Raw genomic sequence first — 23137 nt, forward strand, 5'->3', positions numbered from 1 at the left:
TGTATTCACATGGCATATTGCATTGTAACTAAGTCCACAGCAGTTTCTATCCTGTTCTTACCTTATCTCATTGATTTCATCTCATACTGTATGCGTGCTTATGTGTGCGTACACATGAAAAACATAACAAATACATGAACATAATAAACAGAGTTGTACTTTTTAGATGTCAGGGTCCTATCCAATATGTACACCCATCCATCCATCCATTTCTACCGCTTATTCCCTTTGGGGTCACGGGGGGCGCGGGTGCCTATCTCAGCTACAATCGGGCGGAAGGTGGTGTACCCCCTCTACAAGTTGCCAATTCATCGCAGGGCCAACACAGATAGACAGACAACATTCACGCTCACATTCACACACTAGGGCCAATTTAGTGTTGCCAATCAACCTATCCCCAGGTGCATGTCTTTGGAGTTGGAAGGAAGCCATAGTACCCAGAGGGAACCCACGCATTCACGGGGAGAACATGCAAACTCCACACAGAAAGATCCCGAGCCCGGGATTGAACCCTGACTACTCAGGACCTTCGTATTGTGAGGCAGACGCACTAACCCCTCTTCCACCGTGAAGCCCAATATGTACACATATTCTTAATATAGTATACATTTTAACTGACCTTTATTTGACTATGTTTGTCTTCTTGTAGGTGGCTAAAATATGCGGTGCTGCTGACCGCCGTCTAACATTACGTTACTGTGTGTGAATTAACGTAACGTTATGTGTAGCAGTGATGTGCGGTGAGGTTTGTAGCTGGTGAGGCACTGACATAATCAGAATCAGATTTACAAATATACAGTATGCGCTTTGCGCAGATTATTTGACATTTGATTGGCAGCAGTTTACAGGTTATGTTTCATTTCTGCATTCTTTACACATACAAACTGTCGCCCACAAAATGTGCATTTCATTAAAAACGAAACAAAAATAATGTTATCGCTGTCTTACCATTATAAATGAAGTCCATGCGCTGGTCCTTCTGGATAAAAATAGCCGTCCCTTTCTGGTAAAAGTCCTCCTTCACTTCCTTTAGTTTTAAAGGTCTTATAGGAGTTCAACATAGTTGCCGCGTTTAGCATAGCTCCTACTCTCATCATTTCCACGAAACGCCAGCTGTTGTTTGGCGAGGAAGAAGGTCGCATTGATCACATCTTTTAAAATCTCTCGGTCCTCTTTTACCTTAGCATTGTGGACACTGATACGAAGGTCCTGCAGTCCTGGGTTCAAATCCAGGCTCGGGATCTTTCTGTGTGGAGTTTGCATGTTCTCCCCGTGAATGCGTGGGTTCCCTCCGGGTACTCCGGCTTCCTCCCACTTCCAAAGACATGCACCTGGGGATAGGTTGATTGGCAACACTAAATTGGCCCTAGTGTGTGAATGTGAGTGTGAATGTTGTCTGTCTATCTGTGTTGGCCCTGCGATGAGGTGGCGACTTGTCCAGGGTGTACCCCGCCTTCCGCCCGATTGTAGCTGAGATAGGCGCTGGCGCCCCCCGCGACCCCGAAAGGGAATAAGCGGTAGAAAATGGATGGATGGATGGATGTTGAGTTGCCGCTGTTCATCAAAGCCAAGTCTATCCTTGTCATCCCAAACGTTTTTAGTGCAATCTAGCTTGAATATGAGCGGCGGACCGCTCATGTTTGGTGAGGCTTCTTTGCAAATTCTTTAGGTCACAAAATCCCATTTGAGTCCACACAGTTCCACAGGTCGAAAAAAGAAGGCAAGGAAAGCAGAAAAGGCGGTTTCTTGCAGAACATCCACAAAGCCAGTCTTTTCACGTATACCACTCCTTTTGGAAAGAGCGAGTAACTTTCCGTCCTGCTGATTGAAACAAACCATTCAGCTCTGGCGTTGGTATTCCTTTAGTAATTATCTCCTGCTCCGCTTGAAAGTCCACTTTTGAAAACTGTTTAAGTGCGGAAATGTAATCATCCTTGTTGAAAGTCGGGGTGCACAAGAGGAAAAAAACAAGTCGCTGCGGCACTTACCCGCTGAGGCCACCGTATGTCTGGGATCATGAGCGCCCCAGGGCGCCCCTATTGTGAGGCACAAGAACTGTTTGCCTCACCTCAGACTTTTTCTCTGCCGTTTTGATGGCTCAACCAACACACAAAACATGTTTCTCGCTGCGGTACTTGACTCGCTTACGCCACCGTATGTCTCTGATCTTGAGCGCCCCTATCGTGAGACACGAGAACTGTTTGCCTCACCTCAGACTTTTTTCTCTGCCGTTTTGAATGCTCAGCAACATACCAGACCAGAACGCGCTCTGGCCGCACGGCAGACAGAGAAGTTTACGAGGGATAGCGAAAATTCTGCGATTTTGAAGAAAAAATAATCCAAATTGGTGAAGTTAAATGAAAATTAAAAACTAACAATTAAAATTATTTTAGCATTATATATTTTATTTCTTTGCATGATCACAGGTGAGGCACTGCCTCCCCTGACCGCAGGTCACTGATGTGTAGGTACCTCATGCAACCCTGCTTAAAAAAATCACTTGACAACAAGTATGAATAGGGTAGCGAACTGCAGTGGGCGCAACAGATTGCTGTGTTTGCAATGACATTATAACCATAGACATCTTATAAGTAGATGCAGCATTGGCTGCTGTGACGCAAGCAATTTGGCCGCCATCTTATAGTGGTGATGAGGAGCCGACGTACACCCTGAACTGACAGTTGACAGGTAGAAAACAAAGATGGTGTTCAGCATTTTTCCTGCTCAAATGAGCGGATTGTTGAAAAAGGGAATCGGGGGATTACTTTTCACAAGTAAGATTTAACATTAACGTACTATTGGTTATATTTTCTGAAAATAATATTACCATAGAGGAGCAAAGATCTTCAATATTTGTATGTGAAAATCACAAAGAAATCTTCTGTGGGAGGATGACGCCCCTACAGAGGTTTGGTTTACAAACTTTTAGCCCGACCTAAAACAAAATTCACCAGCCACCACTGATTATGATGCATTCTCATTTTAGGCAAAATATAAGACAATACTTTCTTAACAGTATATTTGTAACCAGGAATAAGTCTTCAAGTAACAATATACAAATACTAGCATTGTTGGGTAAGAAAGAATTTGGTAAAACGGAATCCATCCTATTTGGTTCCCATATCAAACTTAAGAAGGTCAGTGACTTCACTATAAAAGTGGGTGACATTGTTATCACCAGGAAGGATGAGATCACCTACCTAGGTTCCATTCTAGAGGCTAATCTTTCCTGTGATAAAATGGCAACCAAGGTGATCAAAAAGGTCAACCAAAGAACGAGATTCCTCTCCAGAATCTCCTCTCTGGTCAACAAAAGCACCTTGAGGATTCTAGCGGGAACTCTCATTCAACCCTTCTTCGATTACGCTTGCACCTCCTGGTACCCCAGCACCTCCAAAACCCTCAAATCTAGACTCCAAACATCCCAGAATAAGCTAGTCCGGTTACTTTTAGACCTCCACCTCAGATCACACCTCAATCCAACCCACTTCTCCAAAGTGGGCTGGCTCAGGGTGGAGGACAGAGTAAAACAACTTGCACTGAGCCTAGTCTATAAAATCCGCTACACCTCCTTGATACCGAAGTACATGTCAAACTACTTCCTTAACGTAAATGACCGCTATAACCACAACACCAGGGGGAGCTCCACAAACCATGTTAAACCCAGATTCCGATCTAACAAATGTCTTAACTCATTCTCTTTCTATGCCACATCAATGTGGAATGCACTCCCAACAGGTATAAAAGTAAGTGCATCTCTATCCTCCTTCAAAACCGCTCTAAAAAAACACCTACAGGCAACTTCAACACTTTACTAATACCCTCCACCTTTCACATCCCATCTCCCCGGATTATAAACAACTCAAATGTACTTCTAATGTATATACTTGTTCTTATGCTATCTGAACACACTATGTTCTCTGCTGGCTGTACATATCCTACTAAATAAGACCTACACTGTTTCAATGTCCACATTTCTCTGTTGATGCAATTGTTGATGACTGAAGTACTGATATCAACCAAAGCTCCTCATCCCACCCCCGGATTGTAAATAATGTAAATAATTCAATGTACATACTATGATGATTAACTTGTGTGATGACTGTATTATGTTGATAGTATATATTTGTACCATGAATTGATTAACGTGGACCCCGACTTAAACAAGTTGAAAAACGTATTCAGGTGTTATCATTTAGTGGTCAATTGTACGAAATATTTACTGAACTGTGCAATCTACTAATAAAAGTATCAATCAATCAATCAATCAATTATTCCGAATCCAGTGAAACAGATTGGTGGTTTTAGCTGATATAAAGACTTTCAGGTGTTAATATATGTTTATGTTTAAGTATTTGGCAGATGCTTTTATCCAAAGCGACATACTTAAAAAAATACATATAAAACAATCACTGTAAAAACGATCATTTATGGGAAGAATGTAATACAAAATATCAATAAAAAGTGTCAAGACGGAATAAACTCTCTGCTGCTGCAGCAACAGAGATAAAGTTTATAGGTCACTTAGATATATAGATATCTAATGTATCCATATATTGTTTAGGTAGGATATACGCACGTATATATAACCTAATCATATTGTTTCTTGAACTCAAAAATAGTTGACCGTTTTTTCCCCCCTTCTCTGGCATTATATTCCCAGTTTTGATCTCGGACGTCTGGTCACTTATAGCATATAAGAAGATTCTATTACTGTTAAGCAAACTATGAAGAATAAAACACACCAAAACATGTGTCCTTTATTTTAGCTACTCGTATGATAAAAAATCTTAACTGGTTATCATAACATATGGCGGGTCGGGTGGTGGTACCCACGGAAACAGCTCAGCCAGCCAGGGTTGTCACTGATAGAACAGTTGCAGCTGGAGTTGGGGTACTCAGCAGGTGTCCTCAGGAGCCTTGGTAGTGGTGTCGCAGCTTGGTGGTTGTACCGTCAGGTAACACCAGGAAGGTCCGTTCCGTGCGATATTGAATGTCAGGGTACAGTTTGTAAAGCCGGTCATTACCAAGCAGGCACGGTGTGTGCAGGTCGACCACAAAGGGGTGCTTCAGTGTGTGTCTAGCAATTTGAACCGGAAGTGGTTTGGTGACAGGTAAAATTCTTATGACCTCAGCGAAGCCTTCGACCTTCAAAAGGGAAGCACACAGTTTCTTTGGTACCTCTGTATTCAGAGATGAGTGGGTGGCACCAGTGTCAATCACAAACTGATAACATTGTCCACTTATGTCCAGCATGGGGCCTGTCTGTATTTCCTGCTGGGGCTTCTTCTGTGGGCGCCCTCTGCCACGCCTTTGTGTTTGTCTGGCGGCATGACGGGACCTTTCCTGTTCGGAAATGTTAGGACAGTCTTGAATCCAGTGACCAGGTTGGTCACAGGCGAAACAGTTTCCACCCCGGACTGGCCTTGAAGCACCGCGTTGTCCATCACCCGAGTCCAACCGTCTGGTCTCACGTCTGTTGAGGATTCTTTTCTCCGCCTGCTGGAGCTCAAAAGGAAAGTCACCCACTGCTGAATATACTTTAGCTGATTTTTGACCTTTCGGTTCTTTTATTGACATTTTTTGCTTCAGTTATTTGTAAATTAAGGAGTTGTTTCCTTGCTGCTCTACCACAGCCTTGTCGTTGTCCTCTTGTTTAGTCCAAGTCTGCATATCACGTTTAAAATCACAGCATTAAATGTCCCATTAAATGTTAATCAATACCCCCATTTCAAAGATTATACCTACTACTTCATGTATATTTAAGTAACTTTTTAAATCAACTAAAGATTATCTATAAGTTAATGAGACTATCATTTGTGTCTATCAGTTAGTTAGTTGTGCACTCTGAATTCCTGTCGTGCGTGATATTCTACAAAATGAAAGCATTTTTATTTTCAAATTCTATTTGAGTTTTGTCTCTCTTAGAATTTAAAATGTCGAGCAAAGCGAAACCAGCTTGCTAGTAAATAAATAAATTAAAAAATAGAGGCAGCTCACTGGTAAGTGCTGCTATTTGAGCTATTTTTAGAACAGGCCAGCGGGTGACTTGTCTGGTCCTTACGGGCTACCTGGTGCCCGCGGGCATCGCGTTGGTGACCCCATGGACTAGAGCTAGCTCACTAGCTATCTTAAATGCTAACATGAACACAAGAGTCATCAACGTCCTTCCACACTAAAGGCCTTAGTGGCCACATGGGTGGACAGCACCTTTTACCACGAATTGATTTACGTGGACCTCGACTTAAACAAGTTGAAAAACTTATTCGGGTGTTACCATTTAGTGGTCAATTTTACGGAATACGTACTGAACTGTGCAATCTCCTGATAAAAGTTTCAATCAATCAAAAAAGCTCTTATTTCCAAAATTGTGTACACCACTGAATTGGGATCTTATGTCAACATATGGACACTTATACTGCTATTTGGTGATGTCATAGTATAACACAAAATACAATTTGGAAAAAAAGTGTAAAAATAACATTTAGCATGTCACTACACATGAAGTAGACGTTTGTGTACTGATGGACTAAAGTACACCATATCAAAATATGATTTTTAGTTTTTATTCTAATTAGGGTTCAATAAGCCCAAATAGCAAAGACAAAAAAAGAAACAAACATGCAAACAAACAGCTTGGGCCTTAAAAGGTTAAGAAACAACACACCCTAATCTAAAAGTATTTAAACACATTACTGTCTGATCAATTAAGATATTCAATTGTGCACATTGAACCTACGAGCTGTGCTCTCTTGGAAAAGAGTGATCGATGTATACTTAGAGGCATTTTATTTATTAAGTTTTGTTTTTTTACAATATCATTAATAAAGCTGTCTAAAACAAAAAGTAAACTTGCGTGATGTCACATAAACTAGATGTAAAGCAAATGATGACCCACTGGGTCATCATTGTCACCGACGTCCCACTGGTTGTGAGTTTTCCTTGCCCTTATGTGGGCCTACCGAGGATGTCGTAGTGGTTAGTGTCGTGGTTTGTGCAGCCCTTTGAGACACTAGTGATTTAGGGCTATATAAGTAAACATTGATTGATTGATTGAAAGTGAACACTCAATTTGCCTTTATCAATAAAAACGGATGAACATATCAAATTAAAAAAAGTAGACTAAAAAATATGGCTCTTAAGAATCTAGAACAATATTCAATGTTTCTTTTGCCAATAAAGTATATTGTATGTCACTTTATTGTAGTTACTTGTGGTGATTACATTTTGAGCACAATAACTGTGTTATAAAGGTTACAAAGTGCTGACACTGGATCAGAGGTGGGTAGAGTAGCCAGAAATTGTACTCAAGTAAGCGTACTGTTACTTTAGAGATTTATTACTCAAGTAAAAGTAAGGAGTAGTCACCCAAATATTTACTTGAGTAAAAGTAAAAAGTATGTTGTGAAAAAACTACTCAAGTACTGAGTAACTGATGAGTAACCTGATTACGGCAACAAATGATGCACAAAAACATAAAAATAACAATGAGCAAATTCAGAGCCAGGAATATGACTTAAGCAACTAAAACAATAATATATATTAAATAATAGTACATTAAAATAAAATGAAAAAATGGCACATTGAGCCACAATAACTTAACAGCACCATAGCCTCAGTAGGCATTCATTGATTTGATTGATTGATTGATTGATTGATTAAAACATGTATTAGTAGATTGTACAGTACAGTACATATTCCGTACAATTGACCACTAAATGGTAACACCCCAATAAGTTTTTCAACGTTTATCAATTACTTAGTAAATGACCAAGTCGAGGTGATCTACCTCATATATACATATACGCTGAAGGCAGTGAACCCGAGGAAGGCTACGGGCCCAGATGGAGTCCCGGGACAGGTACTAAGAGACTGTGCAGACCAGCTGGCCGGAGTATTTACGAAGATCTTCACCCAGTCCCTCTCCCAGGCCGTCATCCCATCATGCCTGAAGACTTCCACAATAATCCCGGTGCCGAAGAAGAACTCTGTCAGATGTCTGAATGACTACCGTCCAGTTGCACTTACACCTATAGCTATGAAGTGCTTCGAGAAGCTGGTACGGACCCATATCACCTCAGTCCTCCCTCCCGAGCTCGACCCACACCAGTTTGCCTACAGAGCCAACAGGTCCACAGAGGACGCCATCGCCACAGCCCTACACTCCTCCCTGGGTCACCTGGAGACGGGGGGAAGCTACGTGCGGCTGCTTTTTGTGGATTATAGCTCGGCATTTAACACCATTATTCCTGATAGACTGGTGTCCAAACTGTCAGACCTGGGTCTCTCGAACTCCATCTGCATGTGGATTAAGGACTTCTTATCCAACCGCCCCCAGAGGGTGCAGTTGGGTCGCCACATGTCATCAAGCCTGTACCTCAGTACCGGCTCTCCACAAGGCTGCGTGCTGAGCCCCCTTCTCTACTCCATCTACACATACGACTGCACACCTGCCCACTCCAGCAACTCCATCATCAAATTTGCGGATGACACCACCGTAGTGGGGCTCATCTCGGAGGGAGACGAGGCTGCATATCGGGATGAGGTGGAGAAGCTGTCGGATTGGTGCAAAGTCAACAACCTGGCCCTGAACACCTCCAAGACCAAGGAGCTGGTCATAGACTTCAGGAGGAAAAAAAACGGACATCCTGCCCCTGATCATCAGTGGTGACTGTGTGGAGAGGGTCTCCGACTTCCGCTCCCTGGGAGTCAACCTGGCCAACGACCTATCCTGGAGCACCAACACCACGGCTACCATCAAGAAGGCACACCAGAGACTGCACTTCCTGAGAATACTCAGGAACAACCACCTCTCACAGGAACTGCTGGTGTCCTTCTACCGGTGCTCCATTGAGAGCATCCTGACCTACTGCATCTGCGTGTGGTTCAGCAGCTGCACGGCCGCAGAGAGAACGGCGCTCCAGAGAGTCATAAAGACCGCCCAGAAGTTAATCGGATGCCCCCTCCCCTCCCTGGCTGACCTGTACAGCTCCCGCTGTCTCAGGAAAGCACAGAGCATCCTGAAAGACCCATTCCACCCCGGGCACAGCCACCTGGAACTGCTACCCTCAGGCAGACGCTACAGGGTGCTAAAAGCGAGCACCAATAGACTAAAAAATAGCTTTTACCCAAGTGCCATAGTAGCACTAAACAGGCACTGAGTGTCCATATGTCCATCATGTCCTCATGTGTAATGTTTAAATGTTTTTCTATTTTTTTGGACTACAATGTGAAATAATGTTTTATGTATGTGTGTATATGTATTCATATGCATGCAGATATGCATCTGTGTGGATACATATACATATATACATCTGTCATCTCTATCTTTTTTTTTTTAATTTATTTTTTATTTATTTATTTATTTATTTATTTTTTTTTAATTTATACTACCATGTTGTATATGCACCTTAGGAGGAGCTGCTCCAATTTCGTTGTTCTTTGAACCTGTTCATTGCAATAATGACAATAAAACTCTATTCTATTCTATTCTATTCTATTCTATACATACACACACATATCATAATATATATATATATATATATATATATATATACATACACACATATATATATATATATATATATATATACATACATTTATATATACAGTATATAATTTATATTTATTTATTTTGCCGTTTTTGTTCACATTTTGAAGGTGTTTTAATGAATATACATGCATGTTTAACATATAGATTCCTATCTTTCATGAAGACAAGAATATAAGTTGGTGTATTACCTGATTCTGATGACTTGCAATGATTGTAATCAGACGTTCACGTTTTCAAATGGAAGAGAAAAAAAGTTCCTCTTTTCTGTCTAATACCACATGAAAGTCGTTGGTTTTTGGCATCTTATCTGTCCAGCTTCCATATTAGTTTTTATACACTTTACAATAAATACATTGGCGGCAAACTCCGTAGCTTGCTAGCTTGTTTGCGCTGGCTTTCGGAGACTCTTATTTTGTTAGCGCAGGCGCGATGGAGCGGCACTTTTATTGTGAAGACAGGAACTGTGCGATCAGTTTTTAGGCTTTTGGCGGGAAGTACGGTTGAAATAAAGTGTCTTTTTTACTATACACTTTTGATTGATTGATTGAAACTTTTATTAGTAGATTGCACAGTACAGTACATATTCCGTACAATTGACCACTAAATGGTAACACCCGAATACGTTTTTTAACTTGTTTAAGTCGGGTCATGTGACCGCCTGGCTCTGTTTGATTGGTCCAACGTCACCAGTGACTGCATGTGATTGGTGAAACGCAGGCATGCGGAGATTCTACTTTGAAGCTCTGTCATTAACCAAAACAAACATTAATAGATCGATAAAAAAAAGTAGCGAGTAGCGAGCTGAATGTAGATAAATGGAACGGAGTAAAAGTAGTGTTTCTTCTCTATAAATATACTCAAGTAAAAGTAAAAGTATGTTGCTTAAAAACTACTTATAGAAGTACAATTTATCCCAAAAGTTACTCAAGTAAATGTAACAGAGTAAATGTAGCGCGTTACTACCCACCTCTGCACTAGATACACATTTTAATATCAACTTCATGCTAGGTTCGCCTATTTGCTGTAGAAAACCAAAATTATTAAACATACAACTCCCACGTCTGTGGCTGACTGACAAATAAAATAGATGGTAAAGCCTCAGACTTTATTTTAAGATGTGTATCAAAACCTACTTTAAAAATAATGCTAATGTGGTGGGAAAAGACACTGGGTGGTTTTATGTAGCTTGGGGCCAATCTGAGGTGGTGGTAAGTAATTGAGGAAGGAGTTTTTAAATACCATGAAAACCTGGGATTTGAAAAGTAACTGTTTGAGCGTCTCTTCTTTTAAAGAGTGGCACAAACAAGTAAGGTAGATGATAGTTTTTTGTTACTGTTATTATTGTTTAAGTCCACATTGTACAATTGGAGACATTTTATTATGAGTTAGTCAACTAGTAAGTATGACAGTATAGCCAAACATTCCTTCGGGTGACTATGTCAAGAATGTCCTGCCATGAGTATGTTGATTAGATAAAAAGAGAAGTGTGAATGCAGCTCTCATATGTGTGCATTGTTGCAGGTGTTCACAATATTTGCTTTTGCCACAACCGGAGGCTACAGCGGCACAACCAGTGTTAATGTCCAGTGTCCTGGGCGCCAGAATCAAGAAATACAAGCGGATTTCAACTATCCATTTAGGTGAGCACACCATGCCACACCTGTTAATTCCAACATGATCCTACTATAAAGTGTGTTGGCGTGCAATATGTTGGTTTGCACAGGTTGATGGCGCATCCGTATAATGTCCCGACATGTGGGGTCAATCAAACTACCCCTACCGTTTACTACCTGACCGGAGACCACTCGTCATCTGCACAGTTTTACGTCTGCATCGGCGTGTTGGCGTTTCTCTATAGTACAGCCTGCCTGGTTGTCTACTTGGGCTTCCAGCAGATGTATAGAGAGACCAGCCGTGGCCCAGTTGTGGTATGTTTTTCCTTTTCGGTGAAAAAAAGCATGAATGTATTGCACGTGTTTGGAGTGTAAAAGGCCTTCTGGTAACAGGCTAACAGCGGGTCAAAGAGTGCATCTAACAGGCTGGTGTAAAAAAACAAGAAAAAACATTGTGGCAGGTAGCAGCAGTATGCAGGATGCTGCTCTTGAACTCAATGGGGTTGTAATTCTGTCTGTAAGACCTGGTATGACTCATATAAAGGATGCCCAAATGTTGTCCACTGAAGGCTGTAAAGAAAAATATAAAATATCGTGGTACCATTTGAATTCTTAAAACATGCTAACACCAATATAATATTGGTCAAGAACAGCTTTGTGTTATAGGTGACAAGAAAAAAAAACTACACTATTAGTAGGCATGGGCTGATAGTCAATAAATCAACTAACCAAACAATAAATTAAAATTAACTCAATAATTTTACCGTCATCGATAAATTGCCATGTCGGACATTGCTCTCAGCACCTGAGCGTGTTTATTCAATAATATAATTAAATGAATGGACTGAATATTCTTGTCAGTCATGCATAATCTTTGTCTCAGTGGGTGCAGGCGGCTAAAATGGTTTACACCCACAGGATGCACAGACACAGCCTTGCTAGTAGGGCTGGGCGATATGGCCTTTTATTAATATCTCGATATTTCTAGGCCATATCGCGATACACGATATATATTGCGATATTTTGCCTTAGCCTTGAATGAACACTTGATGGATATAATCACAGCAGTATGATGATTCTATGTGTCTACATTAAAATATTCTTCTTCATACTGCATTAATATATGCTACTTTTAAACTTTCATGCAGAGAGGGAATTCACAACTAAGTCAATTTACCAAAAGTGTATTCATTAAACAGTTATTAAGCAGTGGCACGAACAGAAAGTGCAAGATTGTCAGAGACATTTTAAGACAAGCTATTAGTGCACTTTTGTGGATGACGTCACTAAGATGACATCAAAACAACACTAAATTAAAGTGTACTTTTTGTACAGAACACCATTACAATAGTTTAAAACAAATAAAGTGCACTTTTGTGCATGATGTCACACAGGATATTTCAGTAAGTGTCAAATAAAAATGAGCTGCATTATCGGAAATCAAATAGTGTATGTCCTACGGTGTTGATGTGGAAATAATTGCTTCGGCATTTCGTGGGTGTGGCACCGATTGGAGATGTTGACATGCAGAGCTTGAAGCACTCTTCATTCTCTAGCAGGTGACTTTTCAAATTATGCTACAAATTAGCAGTGCTGCTACCTTTTGTAGAAACACTTCTTCTGCATAATTGTTAAACATATTCCGGCTTGATGCCAAACCACCGCCAGACGATGCACACTGTGTTGTTTTTCTTGGGAATTAATTTTTCCTTCATTTGTTACCAGACTTGCAACTTCTCTCTTTCGTATTACCGCACTTAACACTCCGTTAGCATCATAGCTAATGTTACCATGCCGCTAACTCTCTGCCTGGCGAGGGTGTGTGACGTTACCCGCGTGACAGTATGTGACGTATGTAAGAAGGTGCGCTTGTTTTACGTCTCTGTGAGAAGGAGAGACAAGAAAGAGGGAGATACGCATGCAGTGTAATGCCCGCAACTAAAAGCAACTGCGTGAGAACATATACTCGAATATAACAATATAGTCATTTTCTATATCGCACGGACACAAACCCGCGTTATATCGAGTTTATCGATATATCGCCAAGCCCTACTTGCTAGTCACTACTCATTAGTAAGGAGCACAGCAAGGTAACAAAAATTAAAAGAAAAAATGATGATTGCAGGTGTGGGAATATTTCAGCTTCAAGCGAATGAGCAAGAGGAGTCCATTGACACATAGCCAGTAAGTAGGCCCAATTTGTTGGAAAGTGGTGGTAACAAAAAACAAACACCTAACCCATCTGTTTTTTAATTTTGGAAAAAACACTTTAACTCTCAAGTGTCAGTTGGAAATGTATGTACGACAGTTGGCAAGACATGGGGATGGTTACCATACTTGCCAACCCTCACGATTTTCCCGGGAGAGTCCCAAATTTCAGTGCCCCTCCCGATTGATTGATTGATTGAAACTTTTATTACTAGATTGCACAGTACATTGATATTCCGTACAATTGACCACTAAATGGTAACACCCGAATAAGTTTTTCAACTTGTTTACCAATTCATGGTAGAAAATCTCCCGGTGCAACCATTCTCACAAATTTCTCCCGATTTCCACACGGACAACAATGTTGGTGGTGGGCCTTAAAGGCAATGCCCTTAGCGTCCTCTCTCACTTGTAAAGGAGACTATTATATATGTCTCCGTTATCCATAGGTTTATCTATAACCCATAAAGAAGGCAGGCACGGAGCTATTTCTCAGCGTGTGTTTATTCCAGCCGGCACGTCAATACACTGACACACAACATCCGGATTCCCATCATGCATTGCTTCTAGGTGAGGGATCAGACAAAGAGCAGCTCAAAGACTTCTATGGATACACAACAAAATGGACTTAGATTTCCCTTGCCCGGACGCGGGTCACCGGGGCCCCGCTCTGGAGCCAGGCCCGGAGTTGGGGCACGATGGCGAGCGCCTGGTGGCCGGGCCTGTTCCCATGGGGCCCGGCCGGGCACAGCCCGAAGATACAATGTGGGTAGCGTGTAGCGGCTGGCTACGGGGTGTTAGTCAATGACTTTGGTTGGGGGGCGGGACTTCCGGGAGAGATAGGTACGTGACGTTGTCGACAGGAAGTGAGAGTTCGAGTTGTCCCAGGAAAAGCGTTAGAGAAATGAAAGCTATTGTGTGGTTGTATTACATCTTGTGCAATAAAGACAAGACAAACGAAGAAGTTGTATGAGCCTACATTCCTGGGATTATTACAATATATATTTCCGAAATGGTTCAACCGCCACCCGCCCGAATCTATTTAAATTCTATTTTTTCGTCATGTCACCCACCCGATCCGCGGTTTATCCGCGGACTCCACGGTTGTGACCGCAAACCGCGCATCTCTACCGTGTATGGTGCGGATGGTGTTCTACTGACCTCGACTGCGGATGTTGTGGATTGGCTGAAGGAATTCTTCGAAGACCTCCTCAATCCCACCAACACATCTTCCTATGGGTAAGCAGTGCCCTGGGGAATCAGTGGTGGACTCTCTTATTTCTGGGGCTGAGGTTGCTGAGGTAGTTAAAAAGCTCCTCGGTGGCAAGGCCCCGGGGGTAGATGAGATCCGCCCAGAGTTCCTTAAGGCTCTGGATGCTGTGGAGCAGTCTTGGTTGAAAAGACTCTGCAGCATCGCATGGACATTGGGGTCGGTACCTCTGGATTGGCAGACCGGGGTGGTGGTGGTCCCTCTCTTTAAGAAGGGTGTGTTCCAACTATCGTGGTATCACACTCCTCAGCCTTCCCGGTAAGGTTTATTCAGGTGTACTGGAGAGGAGGCTACGCCGGATAGTCGAACCTCGGATTCAGGAGGAAAAGTGTGGTTTTCGTCCTGGTCGTGGAACTGTGGACCAGCTCTATACTCTCGGCAGGGTCCTTGAGGGTGCATGGAAGTTTGCCCAACCAGTCTACATGTGGTTTGTGGACTTGGAGAAGTCCTGTGGGGAATGCTCAGAGAATATGGGGTGTCGGACTGTCTGATTGGGGCGGTTTGCTCCCTGTACGATCAGTGTCAGAGCTTGGTACGCATTGCCGGCAGTAAGTCGGACACGTTTCCAGTGAGGTTTGGACCCCGCCAAGGCTGCCCTTTGTCCCCGATTCCTTTCATAACTTTTATGGACAGAATTTCTAGGCGCAGTCAAGGCGTTGAGGGGTTCCGGTTTGGTGGCCGCGGGATCAGGTCTCTGCTTTTTGCAGATGATGTGGTCCTGATGGTTTCATCTGGCCGGGATTTTGAGCTCTCTCTGGATCCGTTCGCAGGCGAGTGTGAAGCGACTGCAATGACAATCAGCACCTCCAAGTCCGAGTCCATGGTTCTCACCCAGAAAAGGGTGGAGTGCCACCTCCGGGTTGGGGAGGAGACCCTGCCTCAAGTGGAGGAGTTCAAGTACCTAGGAGTGTTGTCCACGAGTGAGGGAAGAGTGGATCGTGAGATCGGCAGGCGGATTGGTGTGGCGTCTTCAGTAATGCGTACGTTGTATCGATCCATTGTGGTGAAGAAGGAGCTGAGCCGGAAGGCAAAGCTCTCAATTTACCGGTCGATCTACGTTCCCATCCTCACCTATGGTCATGAGCTTTGGGTCACGGGTACAAGCGGCCGAAAGGAGTTTCTTCCGCCGGGTGGCGGGGCTCTCCCTTAGAGATAGGGTGAGAAGCTCTGTCATTCGGGAGGAGCTCAAAGTAAAGCCGCTGCTCCTCTACATCGATAGGAGCCAGATGAGGTGTTTCGGGCATCTATCTGGTCAGGATGCCACCCGAAAGCCTCCCTAGGGAGGTGTTTAGGGCACGTCCAACCGGTAGGAGGCCACGGGGAAGACCCAGGACACGTTGGGAGGACTATGTCTCCCGGCTGGCTTGGGAACGCCTCGGGATCCCCCGAGAAGTGGCTGGGGAGAGTGAGGTCTGGGCTTCCCTGCTTAGGCTGCTCCCCCCGCGACCCCACCTCGGATAAGCGGAAGAAGATTGATAGATGGATGGATGGATGATTAACGTGGACCCCAACTTCAACAAGTTGAAAAACTTATTCGGGTGTTCAATTGTACAGAATATGTACTGTACTGTGCAATCTACTAATAAAAGTTTCAATCAATCAAAAAAAACCAAGTCACGCCTGTTGTGTCCTTGAGCAAGACATGTCACCCTTGCTCCTGATGGGTCGTGGTTAGGGCCTTGCATGGCAGCTCCCGCCACCTGTGTGTGAATGGGTGAATGTGGAAATAGTGTCAAAGCGCTTTGTGTACCTTGAATGTAGAAAAGCGCATATAAGTATAACCCATTTAACTTCCTGTTGCAAAAAAAAAAAAAATCTTTCTCAGGACCTGCTGGTTACTGCAGCCTTTGCGTTCATGTGGCTGGCATCTGCCTGTGCCTGGGCCAAAGGTTTGTCCGACGTGAAGTGGGCAACCAGTCCTGCAACCATTTTGACTTTTCTCACTGTGTGCAAGAACAACGGCATCAAGTGCGCCCCTGGTGCAATGCCTCACATGGGTCGACTAAACGCCTCTGTGGTAGGTTCTCCACACGTCATAACCCCAAGTGTACTTTGCATGACCATGACATTATTTTATTTATTCCGACAGATCTTTGGTTTTCTTAACTTCATCTTGTGGGGCGGCAACTGCTGGTTCATATACAAGGAAACTCCCTTCCACAAATCACCCAACCAGCCTGCAGATGCAGAGGCTGGAGGCAGACCGTCGTAACTACCCAGCTTCCTCATGCTATAACAGTCGAACCAGTGTGTTTGTTGTTATGTAGATTGAGAAACCGCTGCAGATAACATCATGCTGTTTGGGTTTAAAACTGACTGTTAAATGTGAGTCATTGCATTGACAATAGATAGGTCTTACATTTACACCAAAACTAGAAATGACAGCAGTCAGATATTTACTCCTTTTCAATAAAAGGTTAGTTTGTGTCCTAAAAACTAATATTCAAACCCTATCAGCAAACTTAATCGTGGCCTTTATTCATATGGTTTTGTACCTGGACTGTTTAGTTTTGTTGGGGCAAAATACCAACCATACTGCACTTATAGTGCTACAAAACAAATTCTTTATCTGTGCTACAAAAGTCAAGAAGTGTGTGTAGGTTTTCTAAATACTTGTCTTGAATGTGACATTTCAATAACTATAACATTAATTACTTAGAAGGAAAACAATTATGGAAAAGTGGTTGCCAACATAAGATTATTTATAAAGTGCAAATGCAATTTTATTTTCTACTGTTTTTCTTTTTCTTTACGTTACTTGACTAATCAAATAAGTGCTGTTTATTTCATATCTACCATTTTGACAAAAACAGCAGATTTATGTTTACAGGAGGTTATATTTTTTCCAAACTGCAAATTGAATATTTCATTTGTTTGACTCATCTTGCAGGTGTTTTTTTCTGTTTCCATATTAATATGAGTTATTTCATACAGCAAAGTCTCAGCTACAAAATATTTGTACATCATTTCTAATCAATCGCAGTCTTTCGTTTTTGGAAAAATGTGTTTTGTTACTAATTGACTGCATATTTTGACACCTTGCTTTGTGCTGGCTTCTACCTATATTCTGTTCCAAGACAATGCTGTGTTCATTGTAAACATTTCCTAAATTAATAAATAAAGCCTTGCTCATCTTACATTGAGAATCGTGATCAACTTTTGTCTTGCTCAGCATACTCAAGTACAGTACAAAGTCCCTCTAACGTCGTCCATTCATTTATTACTGTGGATGGAAAAGTAATTTGTCATTAAAAGAATAATTACATGGAGTTGTTTCATTGGTAGCGTGCATAGAAAATATATATATTTTGGTAAATATTGTACAGTGAGTGGGGCAGCCTGCCACAAATTTATGGTAAATGAGAATGTTTAATGCCACTAAAAACACTAGGTGGCAGAGTTGTTGCAGCAGCGAGTACTTCCTATCTGAGAAATGAAGTTTTAAAACTTTTATAAATTTTTATTTAAATATTTTCGAAATTCTATTTCCGGGGTTAGCGTATGTAATTGTTTGACATGTCACAATGAGCTTTTAAACAAATACTTATTCAACATTATCCTGAATTAAAACCACACATATTTCAATATTGTATCCAACAAGATGTAATAAACCTAGCATCTTATCATCAACAAACAATGCAAGTTCCACTTCACCTGTCAATCATGTTGTGTGACGCCCATGATTGTGCAAGCACGCGCATAATGACGTGTTTATGATGAGCGTGTCCCTTCGCGAACGCGCGACAACAGCAATGGCCGTCGTGGAAGGCCGAAATCCTAATCTCGACGATTTTGTCGGATTAAATTGGAGTTGTTGGGTGGATAGGGAGAATATTTTCACATCTGACGGTGAGTCGCACACCCTCTCCCAAACCCGACTGTCATTCGATCACAATGTCGACTTCCTGGTTCTATTTGTGTGTTCTTTTAAACTCTTAACGGGGGCATTTGAAGCAACCCAAACAAAAGACCCGCTGGGTCCTAGTGCAGGAGGATAGTTTCAACTACAAAACTATCGCTTTAAATGTTTTTCTGTTGTGACCACAAACTCTAACGCGTAAATATTTTAATGTATAAATAGTAAAGAAGTTATTAGCAGTTTACATAAATGTGTTTACATCTTGTTGAGTCTCCCAGCTGGTGCCAACTACAAACTCGCCCACTGTGTCTGGTGTGCCGTGAGATACAGTCTGGTGTGCCGTGGGAGACTTTGTAGTTTCACCTATTTGGGCTAAAAAAATATTTTGCAAACCAGCGATCATCCGCAAATAATGTTCCATTGTTGAGTGTCCGTGCTGTCTAGAGCTGGGCAGAGTAACCGTGTTATACCATACCATGTCAGTAGGTGGCAGCCGGTGTTGTACCGAAATCTGTTACCTATCGGAATTTGGAACTCCAGGGGGCGATGTTCCCATGGCGTTTGTTTTGATGGTTAAACGGCAAGGCCAAAGAGGAGGAGAAGAACGCTTGCGTAAATGGCGTAAACTATCCTTAATACTGAAACGTCAGTTGTCAGAATTTCAGCATTAATAAATTACACATATTCTTGAAATCAATGACTTACTTTCATTGAGTCCATCGTGTCAGCTGTTGATTCTCTCTCACACACACGTTTTCTGGATTAAAAGCTATCATGGAATGAAACGTCAGTTGTCAGAATTTCAGCATTAATAAATTACACATATTTCAGCATTAAGGATAGTTTACGCCATTTAGGCAAGTGTTCTTCTTCTCCTCTTTGGCCTTGCCGTTTAACAATCAAACAAACGCCATGGGAACATCGCCCCCTGGAGTTATAAATTACGATGGGTAACAGATTTCGGTTCAACACCGGTAACTAATTGCTTTGTAGATGTCAGAACAGGTCGTGTGAGACGAAGATGGTTTGACGTAATCGAATTATGCCGGTGATGGAGGGAGGCAGGGTACAGGTAAAAAAAAAAGTAACTAATGCTTAAACCAAAAATAAACAAAAGGTGAGTGCTCCTAAGAAAAGGCATTGAGGCTTAGGGATGGCTATGCAGAACGAAACTAAAACTGAACTGGCTACAAAGTTAACAAAAACAGAATGTTTGAGCAGAGTAACCGTGTAAAACTCTTCTATATAAATAGGTGGCTAATTGATAGCTATTTGCTTTGTAGACGTCGGGAACATGGTTTGTCATGATCACAATATGAAGACGACAGCGGGAGGCAGGGTTCAGGTAAAACGTCGTCTAATGCTTAAACCAAAAATAAAGAAAAGAGGATTGCCCATAAAAAAGGCATTGAAGCGTAGGGATGGCTATGCAGAATGAAACTACAACTGAATTGGCTACAAAGTACACAAAAACATAATGCTGGATGACAGCAAAAACTCACAGCATGTGGAACAGAAATGGCGTCCTGAAGTACATCCGTACATGACATGACATGACAACAATGTCCACACAAAGAAGGATGGCGACAACTTTAATATTCTTGATTGTTAAAACAAAGCATGTGCCGGGAATAGCGCTCAAAGGAAAATACCAACAAAATAGGAGCGCAAGACAAGAACTCAAACACTACGCACGAGAAAACAGCAAAAAATTCCAGATAAGTCACGGCCTGGTGTGACAGGTTATGACAGTACACCTACTTTGAGACAAGAGCTATAAAGATGCATGGTTGGTTATGGTTTAAAGACATATCCAACAATTGCGACAACAACTTTTTATTGTCTACTGAGTTTCATTTTTTAATTATTTCTGCTGGTGGTGTGCCTCTGGATTTTTTTAAAGAAAAAAAGTGCATCTTGGCTCAAAAAAGGTTGAAAACACTGCTGTAGATGTGTCCACTATTCTAGCACAATACAGATCATGCTAACACATGAGATTCAGGTCTTTTCAAGTAATGACCATGTTTACCATTGTAATCCTTCTGCTGAATTCTGCATGTATTTCCATAAGTATCGTGTTTTTTTTTGGATCAGGGCAGGTAGGCAGTTAAAAGGTGAAGTAAAACTGATCAAATACTGTACAAGAAGCAGTTAGCAATTACAAATAGACGGAGTAGATATTGAAAGTTTAAAATATATTTTTTTGGGGGGTGTAATAATAGTGGATAAAATAACTGGGAATCTCATGTAAAAAAATTACAACATAAAGTAGCAAGAAATACGTAAATAATGAATACAGCAAAACATTTTCTAGACCAAAAACGTCATATTCTTTACTGCTCACTAGTGTTACCATATCTGAGTTACTGTGTAGAAATATGGGGAAACAACTACAAATGTGCGCTTCATTCACTAACTGTTACAAAAAAGATCAATTAGAATAATACATATTGTTGGATATAGAGAACATACAAACCTTTTATTTATTGAATCATAAATAGTGAAATTCAACAATTTGATGCATTTGCAAACAGCCAAAATTATGTTTAAAGCAAACTATAACCTGCTACCCAATAATGTACAACAATTTTTCTCAACAAAAGAGGAGAAATATAACCTTAGAGGAAAATCTAATTTAAAACATTTGTATGCTCGTACAACACTTAAAACCTTTAGCATATATGTATATGGAATTAAAGTATGGAATAAATTGACCAAAGAAATTAAACAAAGCACCAATATGATTCAGTTTAAGAGTGTTCAAACTACAAATGTGCTCAAAGTACACAGAACAAGAATTATGATGAACATCTTGAACCTTTTTTCTTTTTCTTATTGAGACAAAGGTTATTTATGAATGTATTATTTGTTTGCATAATATGGTATATTTTTTATTTAATATGTATTTGTTCATTGTTCTGTTAGAGAGAAAAAGGAACTTATATAAAATTGTTATGGTATGAAAAGAGGTAGGATTTAATAAGCTCTGCTTCTTCCTACTCCTTGGACATGCTGTAATGAAACAATTGGAATTGTGTGATGAATTACATTGTAGAGTATGTATGTTCAAAATAAACTGAAACTTTACTGAACTGAACTGTTAAGTTCTACAAGCACTCTAATAAACATGTTTTTAAATTATTACGTCCTTGACAGTCAACCAACATGCTTCCAACAATTTCATACTGCCTATTTTCACTTCCAAATGCAGCTGGTCTGTGTGCCGAATATGGGAGTGTCATCAGTGAGACCATGACCCTCAGCAAAGAAGGTAACTGGAAACCCAGCATTGTCACACATAGCAGACGTGTCCAAAGTGCTGCCCGGGGACTATTTGCGGCCTGCGGCGCATTCAAAAAATACTATGGAAAAAATTAAAATACATTAAAAAGTGGAATAAAAAAACAAATGGGTTAAATTTTATGAGACAATGTTGCAATGTTGACTTATACAACACAAATCTGACATGCCATTTTACTTTAAAGCAGTCATTGTTAAAAAAGTAATGAATCAAAATCAATGTTATAGATTACTTCACATTGAATAGTCCACTTTAGGAAAGTGCATAATTTGTGTGTTTGCCAATTTAAAAAAAATCATTGTTTTCTTTGAATAAAACAAATTAATTAAAAAAAACATAAAATAATAACAAAAACATATAATTGACGAATAAATCTGAAGTTGATCTAGAGCAGGGGTCGCCAACCCGTCAATCGCGATCGAACTGTCAATTTTTAGGAACCTACTGGCCAAATATTAGAAAAAATAAGTATTAATATGACATCAGTGAGACCCCCACCCGGAGAGTGAATGACAGACCCGCAAACGGGCACACTTTTTACCCCCTGAATATGCACTCATGCCTCGTCTCTCTCTCCAGGCTCAAATCCCCCTTTCTTGACACTGCTGCCACACCTGCCGAGCAGGGCGGCACACATCACCCGCTCGTCTCTCAAATGCGCACTTTATGACGTGCTCATAAATCATTGCGCTGCAACAATGCATTAAAGCTGATATTCTAGCATCTTCCTGCATCCAAAGACTTGCATTTTGGAGACGCATCATTAGAAAGTCGCCCACACTTTCTGGGCACCAGCCAACCAGCTTCATCTCTCCAGCAATGCGGTGCTCTGCTGGAAGTTCCGCCACGTCTTCCACAAACTAAGGTTACGTAAAGGCCAACAGCCTGTTGGGGGCCCACCGCTGTCGGGCCGAGACCCATCCGTCTGTCACGAAGCCCACTGTTGTCATCATCATCACTTGCCTGCAACAGGAAGCTAACAAGCCAAACACTAGCATCCGTGAATATTGCTCCAAAGTAGTGCTGGGCGATATGGCCTTTTTTTAATATCTCTTTTTTTAGGCCATATCGCGATATACGATATATATTACGATATTTTGCCTTGGCCTTGAATGCACACTTGATGCATATAAACACAGCAGTATGATGATTCTATGTGTCTACATTAAAACATTCTTCTTCATACTGCATTCATATATGCTACTTTTAAACTTTCATGCAGAGAGGGAAATCACAACTAAGTCAATTGACAAAAAGTGTATTTATTAAAGTTATTAAGCCAGTGGTTCTTAACCAGGGTTCGATCATCGAACCCTAGGGGTTCGGTGAGTCG

At 41.3% G+C, this 23137-nt stretch overlaps 2 protein-coding genes across 11 annotated transcripts in view; both read left to right on the forward strand.

Annotated features, from left to right (window-relative positions):
• sypl2b (synaptophysin-like 2b) overlaps positions 1-17781 on the forward strand; it is a 19004-nt gene extending 1223 nt beyond the window's left edge. Inside the window, exons 3-6 of the mRNA XM_061903592.1 lie at positions 11075-11193; positions 11277-11481; positions 16470-16661; positions 16734-17781. Coding sequence (XP_061759576.1) covers positions 11075-11193; positions 11277-11481; positions 16470-16661; positions 16734-16856 — 639 coding nt within the window. The 3' untranslated portion in view covers positions 16857-17781. The remainder of the gene's footprint in view (positions 1-11074; positions 11194-11276; positions 11482-16469; positions 16662-16733) is intronic.
• A 522-nt stretch (positions 17782-18303) lies between these two features.
• The window catches only part of atxn7l2b (ataxin 7-like 2b), a 28904-nt gene continuing 24070 nt past the window's right edge, over positions 18304-23137 (forward strand). For 6 of the 10 annotated variants that reach the window (XR_009807158.1, XR_009807162.1, XR_009807157.1 and 3 more), the window contains exons 1-2: positions 18320-18493; positions 21715-21774. Coding sequence is in view for 2 of the 10 variants with exons in the window: in XM_061903588.1 (XP_061759572.1) it covers positions 18358-18493; positions 21715-21774 (196 nt within the window). In the remaining 8 variants the exon portion in view is untranslated. Of the gene's footprint in view, positions 18494-21714; positions 21775-23137 lie in introns of all 10 variants that reach the window. The other 4 variants (XR_009807160.1, XR_009807163.1, XM_061903590.1 and 1 more) reach the window with 3 other exon arrangements.

The sequence above is a fragment of the Nerophis ophidion genome, linkage group LG06 (assembly GCF_033978795.1).
Source record: "Nerophis ophidion isolate RoL-2023_Sa linkage group LG06, RoL_Noph_v1.0, whole genome shotgun sequence".
Taxonomy (NCBI): Eukaryota; Metazoa; Chordata; class Actinopteri; order Syngnathiformes; family Syngnathidae; genus Nerophis; species Nerophis ophidion.